Source organism: Populus trichocarpa, chromosome 5, assembly GCF_000002775.5.
Source record: "Populus trichocarpa isolate Nisqually-1 chromosome 5, P.trichocarpa_v4.1, whole genome shotgun sequence".
In the NCBI taxonomy this organism is placed as follows: domain Eukaryota; kingdom Viridiplantae; phylum Streptophyta; class Magnoliopsida; order Malpighiales; family Salicaceae; genus Populus; species Populus trichocarpa.
The window spans coordinates 9,944,482-9,955,122 of NC_037289.2; the positions used below are offsets into that span (position 1 = coordinate 9,944,482).

At 32.7% G+C, this 10,641-nt stretch overlaps 1 protein-coding gene across 1 annotated transcript; it reads right to left on the reverse strand.

Annotated features, from left to right (window-relative positions):
• Window positions 1-252: 252 nt before the first annotated feature.
• LOC7492141 (BTB/POZ domain-containing protein At3g50780) lies at window positions 253-5,976 on the reverse strand. Its single transcript, XM_002307190.4, has 2 exons — window positions 4,373-5,976; window positions 253-1,747 (listed from the first exon to the last, which is right to left on the reverse strand). Exons 1-2 carry the CDS (start codon window positions 5,006-5,008, stop codon window positions 827-829), a joined length of 1,557 nt encoding a protein of 518 aa, XP_002307226.2. The 5' UTR covers window positions 5,009-5,976; the 3' UTR covers window positions 253-826.
• Between the last annotated feature and the right edge of the window lie 4,665 nt (window positions 5,977-10,641).

Below are 10,641 nucleotides of genomic sequence, written 5' to 3' on the forward strand. Positions count from 1 at the left end.
ATATGTGATACAAATGTAAATAATACTACAAAAATACTAAAATCTGTTGAAATAAAGTATCAAATATAAAATTTATATTAGATGTTTTATTACTAATTTTTTTCCCTATTTTGGTTTATCTTTTTAAGATGTATATAACTCTTTAATTAAATAGGCTATGAACCAAATTAACTTTACAAGGTAGAAAAATCATAATTCTAAGTCAAAATGAAAAAAAACAAATATAAAATTAATCTGAAATTAAGCTAAAACTACAATAATAAAAGAAATAATAAATTTGGTTTAAACAATATCTTGCCTTCATAATACCAAGGGAATCTACTCGTGAGTGCTCCCACGCCATAAGCGAAGCACTCAAGCAAAACAAAAGCAAAGAATCGAGTAAAAGATGCATACTGACACGGAAGGAAATAACAACGCATGCAACATGGGATGGCCATAAAAGAAAGATTCTACTTGACTGTGTACCACAACCTGATACTAAGACAGAAGAAAAACAAGCTCAAGGGTGACCACCGTGGCATTAAAATGAGCAAACACTAGTTTCAGTAAAATGTCTTCAAGCATAAAGAACTCATCAGTGCATGTAGTTTGAACAAGATTCAATTCGATTGAATGGCATTCCATTAAGTTTCAGTAAAATGTTTTCCTTCGCAGAAGGATTTGCTGTGTGAGCTTTTCTTTTATATTTTGATTTGATGCAAGTACTCTGCATAATAGCATATCATTTAAAAGTTGCTCTCACTGATCATGTGGGCATTCTTTTGAGTCTCCTGTTTTGATGTCATTGAGCTATCAGACTCTTGTCGATTACTTTGTCTTTCCATCATTCCATGTAAGGTCTAATGAAAGTCCTTCGCCACCAGACCTCAAAGGCTCTCTGAAGATTAGGACAATTATCACCGGACTTCAAAAAAGTTCCCAACCAAGAAAGCAAAATGGTCTGTTGGTTCTCCAGGGGTAATGTGAGAATCGTCCTCCCAATCCCTTCCTCCACTACCTTCCTATCAAATGACCTGCATCCATGTTGCAACCAACTGTAGTCACTGATCAATGGCTGCAACCAGGTTTGTAACAACAAGTGACGAGTGTCTTTTGAAGGTAGCAGCTCCCCTCTTCCAATTCCAACAAATAGCCTTGATGTAATGCAGCTAACATGGTAACGAGACACTATTGGTAGCTTTGAATGCAGGGCTGTCAACTCTTGTTGGCTAGACCACATTAGAGCAAATTCATCCGCTGCTTGTCTGTCAGCTAAAATCTCAAGCAACCATGAGAGATTATCAGCCTCAAGAGCTATTTGCTTTACTACAGTTTGCTTACTGTTTACAGGCGTGTCAGTAAACTCGGGTTCAGCTGCTTTCTTAAACAGAGATAGTAGTGAATTCAAGCAAATTCTGCAGGAGCTATAAATAGTTTCGTTGCAGATATCAGATGAACCTGCATAACTTGGAAGGCTGCTATTTTCACGAAGGAGTTTCTGTACTATGGATTTCATTTCACGCCGGCCTTTTTCCTCGTTGCTTTTGAGAACAAGTTCCATTATGTGGGAAATTGTATCTTTAGATGGATTAGCAACAGTAGAAAAGACTCGTTTCAAAACTGGTGTGACCCCGATACCTTCATTCTGGAGCCGTGTAACCAAGGAGATCACTTTCTCTTCTTCTTCTTCCCCAACCCATGGAACTGCTTCCAAATATTCCAAGCATGACTGGATGCATGTGTTGAACCTAAGAAGTTCAGCAAACTGCAAAAAAGTTTCGTTTGATGATGGGCGTTAATGGATGTAAAACAGTATCACAAAATTCCAGACATATTAATTTCTAAAGGCAGCAAGGGCGAGCATTGACAAAGGCTGATTCAATACGTGAAAATAAGGCCATACTATCCAGTATAAGCCCTATATTAGAAAAGAAAGGAACTAACACATGGATATCAAATCAGAGTCTAATCAATATGTTGTTCCTGGATCTAGCGACAAATGCACGGTGAGAATGAATACAAAAGCAGAGAGAGGAGAGAAAATATACATGTGAATGAGCTAAAGTGGTCCGTAGTGAAAAGGCAAGAGAATATCACATAACCACTACCAAATCACAACTTTGTGCCTTCAAGGCTTGGTTCTAGCCATAGATATGATCTTGAACACAGTGGCCATGGCATGAAATGGTATTATTCAACTTGAATTTGTAAAGAGAAGAAAAGGGCAGCCTAATGCATAGTATATTTGTTAATGTTGACAACATATCTACCTCTTTTCTTTATAAAATCCCTTCACCTTTCATCTTTCTCAATCCCAAACTAAAATCAATTTGAAAACTCAAGTTTTCCATCTTTAGCATTTGAGAATCATTCATAAATTTTACAAATTATCAGCCAAAATTCTGTTTAGTTGCATAATGGAGACATGTAATGACTTCTCAATTTAAAAGTTGCCCCAAAAAATTTTGGTTTCTTCGACACATGCCAAATTATAAGAAACATGATATAATGAGAGTGCTGCTGGAAGCGTTTTGTTACAGCATAGCTTAAGAAATGAAAGCAATTACAAGAGAGCAGAAGAATTGAAAAGATGAGAGAATAGTCAAACCACAACGTTTAGCTATACACATCAAGAAATCAAAGCCTGGTATGGTAAATGCTTATGTTCAACATAGGACATGAAGCTTTAACTCCAAAAAGGAGGGAGTTAGCTAGCAAGATACAGATATACAGTCCTAATAACAATAATGTTCCAGTCAAACTGAAACAACGACAAAGAAGAACATATAGATTGCAGCTAGCTCAGAGCAGCATAGATTTTCGATACCAAATTAATTAACTTAGCCTTTTATATCTAATATAAGAACATAGTTAAGAAATAAATATATAAAACACAAGCTAGATGTTACTGCCACTATTCCCTGCATAGTGAGTGCGGCACAGTGTCCTGCAGAAAATAATGCCACTGATTCGAGGAATGCAGGACTTATGTTCAATGTGAAGAATAGATAACGGTAGTAGTTGAAAATAGTGAACAGTCTAGTAGAAGAAAATAGTTTCTTGTCGGAGCAAAGCTGCAATGCGGGAGAAAGAAGAAAACTTCGTATTTGCAGTGAAACATGAGAAAAGGCTATTGGTGAGTAGTTGTAGGCAAGCTCCTTACAAACCGCGCTTCATGGCATATCCAAAACATTTTTAATCACCATGTATATTCTATGTGATTTCTTGTCTTACAATTTTTAATCATATGCACTAATCAACAATTACGATAAATATATATCCCTAAGGCATCCTTTAACTGAGAACTAACAGTGGTATCATGGTGCTTAAGATAAACTAGTAGGTTGGAAGCTTATAGAGCTGAAAAGAGTTGTGGCCTTACACTTGGTGCTGCATAGGTGACCATGCATGAAGGCACAGAAAAAAAATATTAGACATGGGAAATGAAGGGAAAATATTGATTGCTTGTGCAAAGTATCCAGAATATTGCTCCTAGTTTCGTTCTGGCTAAACCACCCTTGCCTATCTTTAGACCGTTCTAATTTCTAACTGACATGGACATTCTGGCATTTTTCTAATTCACACTTACGATTAATAATCTAAATAATTTCGTCCATGTTTATCCAGCACAACGTTAACAATTTGGTAGCCAGACTGCTTCAGAATTCCATCACATCTCTAGGTATCTAGATTTCCTAATATTTAGCAATCTTGCTTCTTCATGGTAACATCCATAACCACTGTCTCTTTCTAGACAAATCCAGGAAGAGCATTGCATCTTTAATACGCCTTATTTCTCTGTAGATACTCCAAGTAAACCTTGAGTTAATTAGATAAGATACATGCATAGCCATTCAATTAACCATCTTGACCATTCTAATCGCTTTTTGTCAGAAAACCCCCTAGCAGCTAAACAATAAGATACACTATCTCTAGAGAAGTAAAACATAGGCAAGAGCAATGAGACACTTTGTATAACCTTTTCAACTAATAAATAAACAGTAAAAGTTGTTTCTTCAATGAGTAAAACCAGAACAAGTTGAATCCTAGGCTTATCCCAAACCCTTCCTCACTGACCCCATCTTTCAACAGCTTCAGTGAAAGGACCTAGATAATGGATGCTGCTAGATCTGTCAGAGGAAGGGGGCGGGGTGGTCTAGCCAGATCTTCCAATGGAGACAGGTATGTTTTTTATTACATGCTACACTATAATCCCACAAAAAAGCTTTCTCCTGACCTACCTTTATCTAGAATAGGATTTTTCCAGAGCAACTTCACAATCAAACATCATTACAGGTTGGACATAAGCTACATAAAAGAAAACGAGATGTAAACCGAAAAATTGCAATAAAACGTAGTGAAAAGAAGGAATTTGTTGCCAGTTAAATACCTTGAGGATTCGAAGCACGCGTGAGACACTTTGCTTGATCAACCTCTGCTTCATCTCCTTGCAATACATCAGTCCCATAGTTTCAACATATATCTCTATATCCTCACAATCATCAATCTCTAGACAGGACAGATTGGACTCCTCTTCAGAAAGCTTGTTGGCAAAAAATCTGCTATTCTCCTCTAGAACTTTTTTGTGGACACTCAACTTCACACAAAAACCTTGCTTTCCAAGTAAGACTACCTTCATATCACTGGTTCCAGGTTCCCCAAATTCAATCGCCACCTTCCTTGGCAAACTTTCTATCTTAAGCCTTGGAGTTCTCTCGTTAACAATAGAAACACTAACACCAGGTGTATCTGAGCAACGATTTCGTTGATCATCGGAAACAACTGCTGATCTTAATGGAGTTGGTGGTGGCTTTCTCTCATTAAAAGGGGTCTGTTTCTTTTGGACAGTAGTCTTAGGTGTTGGTGAAGAGGGTTTGGTTTTGTTTAAAGGATTTTGAGCTTTAATGGTGTTTTGAAAGACAACAGGAGAGGGACAACACCAAAAACCCTCTTGAGTTAAAGCAGTTGGAACATTTCTAATCTTGGTTTGACCTTGTCCTACACTTGTAAGTCTAATTTCAGCCATGTTTAAGAACAACTTACAGCTTTTATTCAAATCAAAATAGGATTAAATTTTCAATGATAACAAGATGACAACAACAAGCTGGTTTTCCTTCAAAAAGACTCGAGAGAAAATATAAATATATATACATATTGAAACTGAAACGCTGTAATTCAAGTCAATCCTGGGAATCCGAAAGTCAAAAAAAGAAATTTCTCTAGAGCAAAACAGCACTACAAAAATGCTAGAAGCAATTGATAAGATTTTCAAGGAAAATGAATCACCTAAAATTCAATATACCCCAAATTACAACTTCAAGAAAACTAAACACAAGAATTATAGTTTAAAGTTAGTAAAAAGATAAGAAAACAGTTCCGGAGAGGACTATACTTGCAAAAAAACTTATGCATGCAGAAATCTGCACTGCCAAAAAAGCAAAAGAAAAAAAATATATACAGGTTCTCCTTTCTACTCAAACTCTAAACTAGAACAGATTCTAGACAGAAATTCATAAGAAACGCTCATAAAAGAACCATAAACAAGCATGAAATTTAGTAACTCTGGAAGCCCAAAACAATAGAAACTTGCCAAAATTTAAAAATTTAAAGAGTTACTTGAAAACCCATCTCTTATCTCTTATTTTTTAAGGCCGCAAGTGCTTAAAATGGTTGAAAGATAGCTCTGGTGTCAAGCATCAAGGGAACCATGAACAGAGAGTTGCAGGGTGGAATAATGAGTGTTATGTCTCTTTTAACTGTCTTAAAAACAGAAACGAAAAAAACCCCACAAAACACACCCCCACTCCCAGTCTAATAAAAAGCAAAACAAAGTAGTTATGGGCTCATAGCTTTGTGTCTATCTCATGCTTTTGATGATTGTATGTGATGCGGGTCTCAGAAGACACTCAGCCTGTGCATGGCTTTCCTTCCCTCTCTCTAAAAAACATATTCTCTTTCTTTCTCTATCTAAAAAAGCACTTTCTCGTTGGCGACCAAAATAGGCTTTTCTCACATCATTAGTAACAATAAAAAAAATCTTATAATATAAAAACAATATCATTAACAGTGAGAAATGAATTAATTTATTGTTTAAAAATAGTGGATGACTCCCTTTAATTTAATAGCAATTATAGCTCATTTGGTCTTTATGAGTGACCTTCTTGATATAATTAAATTTATCTCGTCAAGATTTTTCTTTCTTTTTCTCTCTCTCATCTCTTCTTATTGTAATTTATGAGGAGAGAGAAGAGAGAAGAAATAAATAAATAAAGAGAACTTGAAGGCACACCGAATATTTTATTATGACATCACCAGTAGCATCTAAAATATATCGACGAGACGAATCTAATAACACAAATGAAGATCGTAAATGGTGACCGGAGTAAGCCACAGTTGCCGCTAAAGGAAAGTGAGTCAACCTCCATCTTCGAAAAGCTAGTGTGGTCTTGTGACCATTAGTGACCTTCTTTTATATTGTTGGATTCATCTCGTCAAGATTGTTCTAATGGTACTAGTTGTGTCATAATTGAAGCTTTGACACACCTTTGTAGTCTCACTTTTTTTTATTTTTTTCTCTATCCTCTCTCTTATCTTCTAATTGTAATTTATACAGCTCATTTCATATATTTTTTTAATTGTCGCATTGAATGTTGCATTTTTCAATCGCGACATGTATAAATTATGTTATTTTGCCAATTATATCTCATATTGTATCATTTTAACAATTTTTAAAAAAAAAACATTATGCTAATAAGAAAAAATAGTCTTGTTTCTTTTGGTTTTGTATATATAAGGGAATTTAGTTTGAGTGGTGCAACTATAGGCTATATATGAAATAGATTTTATTTAAGCGAGGTGGCTCGAGTTTGCCCAACTCAAATGCAAAAAAACTACATTGTGCCTCCTATAGTTTAATCGTTTTTCCCCTTTATCTCCCTTGTTTCATAAATTACACTTTATATTATTAACTTAATAACTTTATAATACTTTACATTCTCAAGCTTTGGTGAAAAAAAAATCAACAAAAAATATATTATTTACAAGTTTGTCATTGTATTATATTTAATGCCTAAATAGTGAACATTATGTCTTGAAGAACATTTTGTCTTGAACTATTCAACCTTTTATGTAAATCAAAACAACAGTACTCACATAGTTATCTACCTAAATATTTTCTCTGATTCTCACGGTTGTGTTTATTTTAATCTTGAACAACTCGAAGTTTCATGAGTGTTTTAGAAAATTCAGTTTTTTTTGTAAATTCTCAAAGAAATGATCACATTTCTTACTCATATAGGTGATCTTCTATTAAAAGTATTTAATACGTGAGTGATTGACTTTAATGCAAAAGGGAGATTGTAGTATATATGCCCTATAGAAAATCGATTGATTACACATGGCATTGACTTTGTTCATGTATATATATTTAATTTATTAATAAGGCTTATTTATCTTTAATATTCATCAAATATTTTATTAATGAATCTAATATTTGATTAATGAGTTTAGAATAAAGATAAAGTTCTTAAGACAAAAATGATTTGCAAATAAAATTATAAAGTTATTATAACTATAGGATTCTTATTGTATCAACGCATTGTTTCTAAATGTTCATGGTCAATACTCTATTAAGACTGAATATTAATTAGAGGTGTTGAGATTGATATATATTATGTTTTTTATTTTATAAAAAGAAGCGGTTGTTCTCATAAATTGAGATATGAGAGATACCTAAAACTAATATGTAGGTGCTTGTCAGATGACATGTACATTGAACTGACCCGCATGAGAATTTCATGTGGAGAGATCAAATATGTCTATGGAAAGTCTCACATGGCGGTTATATAAGTGATCTTTAGACTTGAAATCACTAAGTTATCTTATATATGGAGTATTATGTTTTGATCTTGCTATACATTGTCCTAATCAAGGGTAACAAATAAGAAGATATTAGGTATAATGTAAATTATATGAAGTTATTTGAATAATCAAAAAAGAACTCGTCACCTTAGGTGAATTAGGGAAGATGTTTCATTTGTTCTCAAATAGTATTGATTGTAAATCCTTATGCAGGTTGTAATGAGATTTGAAAAACATTTACAATCTTATTCAAATAATCAATAACTATTGTTGATGAAGGGATAATAATTATTCCAATCATATTCAAATAGTATTAATTCAAATAATCACGTGTTGAGAGCAAACATGATTTAACAGAGTAAACACACTTCATGCTATAATATCTAAATCATAATATTGTTGATGAAGAGATAATAATTACACTAAGAAACTGGTCACTGAAAGGTTAAATCAAATCATTTATGACTTTTCTAATATTTAGATGATCATGACAAGTTGTTAGACATTGCACTTGATCTTTAAATATAAATCAATCAATTATTGAATTGATAATAAATTAAATTGTTTAATTTATTTAATCCTATTTTATTTAGGATTATGATTTATATTTGGACCAAATTATTAGAGAGTCTAATAGGTCACACACACAAGAACTATTGGTTAGAAATTACAACGGGATGATTAATCAAGTGTGACTTGATTATAAGTTTTAGAAATTAAAAACTATAATGTATTTAATACAATGGATTACAATTCTAGACTTTGAAACAATAAAGTAAGGGCTTAATTGAAAAAATTTCTAAAATTAGCCTAAAATAATATATGTGATATTATTTAAGGGAAAAATTGATATTTTGTTATTTATAGAATTTTTAGGTTTCCCTATAAATAGAATACTATATCTCTCTTATTTTTTAGGAGTAGAGTTCGGTACAAAAATACCTAAAACACAAAAGAGAAAAGTTAGCACTCAAAGGTATAACGATTCCTCTCTTCTAAAAAGGTTTAAGAGATTCTCACTAGTGGTTTGTGTAAATTACCATTAGAGATCGGACACTTGGATGACTTATGGTTTGCGACAACCTAGCTTTGAAGTAATTATTCAAAACCAAAAAGAATATTTAATCTTCAGTAATTTTTGGATAAACTCTAAACAGCTTTAAATTTGTCTAAAGGGATCTTGGAGCTCCAAAAAAAAAAAGCATTCTTATTGCGTTGATGTGTTTCGGGAAATCCAACAATATCTAGCCAACTTTCATAAATTAGAAAGTAAATCAACTCATGTAATAAATAAAAAACAAGAAAAAATACACCTATCTACTCTAGTTATATATATATATACACACACACACTTAAATTAGAGAACTTATAATAATTTTACTTAAATATATTAGAGAATAATATAAAATTATTCTTAGAACTCCCCTAACAACTTAAACTATTAGGTTGATATGGTTATTTGACATGGTATCTGTTAGGTGAGGTTCCAAGAATAGTTTTATATTACGCTCTAACATGCTTCCTCAAGTGAAAGTTCTTTGGTCTTGAAACTTGCACGGGCTCACACTACCTTATACTTAATTTTTATTAATAAGAAAGGGTAATAAGATTTGAACTCATGACCAATTGGTTAACAAGACTCTGATACCATATCAAAGAACCATTTCAACTCAATAAAAATGTGTTTTTCAAAGTTAAAGTGTGCTTAATTTTTATTAATCAGAATAAGGGTAGTAAAGTTGTAAAAAATATTATGATCAAGAGACAACGACAAAGTTTTATGATGAAGATGGAAATGATTTACCTTGGGGTTCAATATTGTTTATATATACTTGAACTTGTGTGAGTATTTCTAAGTAGGATGGTCTAAGTACTTATCACTTGTAGTTTTAGATTACTTAGGGATAAAAAACCAAAACAACAAAGGGGCATTTATAAAATTTGTTCGTGTTCTTGATTGTATGGGTTGTGTATCATTGATGATGGACTCTAGACTAATTCCTTAAATGACACATAACCAAGATGTCTGATTTATTGCATGTATTTTTTTTTTTATCTTCTTGGTTAATAAAAGTTTAACTCAGCTTTGTGTATGGATACCTCATCCAATATGGGTCCCACAAGATGCATAAGATACCCTTGTTATTTATGGATCAATCGTACTCTAGATTAGAGATTGGCCATCTAGTTAGGAGTGTTGTTGTCCTGGGCAGGGCTAGTTTTGTGGGTTTTAGGCCTATTAGTTGAGTGATTGGGTAGGGCTAATTTTGTGGGTTTTAGGCCTATTAGTTGAGTGATTGAGTTATAATTTATTCTTTTATTTGATCTCATGGAGCCAACACCCATCCATTGAGGTTTGGGTCTTTAGGTCATAATCCAGCCCCATCAATTTCTATTTTTTTTTTCCTAGCCTCTCCTTTGTTTATATAGTTTATATAAATTTAATTTCATTTTAAAATTTTAAATGATGTTCAAAAATTTAAGGAAAAGAGCTTAGTTTGTCCTTAAATAATGGGGTAATTTTTTGATATGTCTTTGTATCATTAATTATGCCAATTTAATCCCTAAATATAGGGTTTTTTTACAATATATCCTTCCATGTATTTTTTTTTCATCAAAACTAATAGAATAATCGCATGACTTGTACATGATGCATTTTAATATTAAAAAAATCACTTGCTCTAAATAAAATAAGAAGCTCATCTATCCTTAGACTATAAATGATGTGTCAAATAACTAGTTATTATATGTATAATTATATTCATTATGTTTCTAATTTTTAGTTAGATCTCAAATATG

Bases quoted from the DNA above. Each gene is read 5' to 3' on its own strand.
- LOC7492141 (XM_002307190.4), bottom strand. From the start codon at position 5,008: ATGGCTGAAATTAGACTTACAAGTGTAGGACAAGGTCAAACCAAGATT. The intron at 1,748-4,372 runs GTATTTAACTGG...ACTTTTTTGCAG, and splicing joins GCGTGCTTCGAATCCTCAAG to TTTGCTGAACTTCTTAGGTT.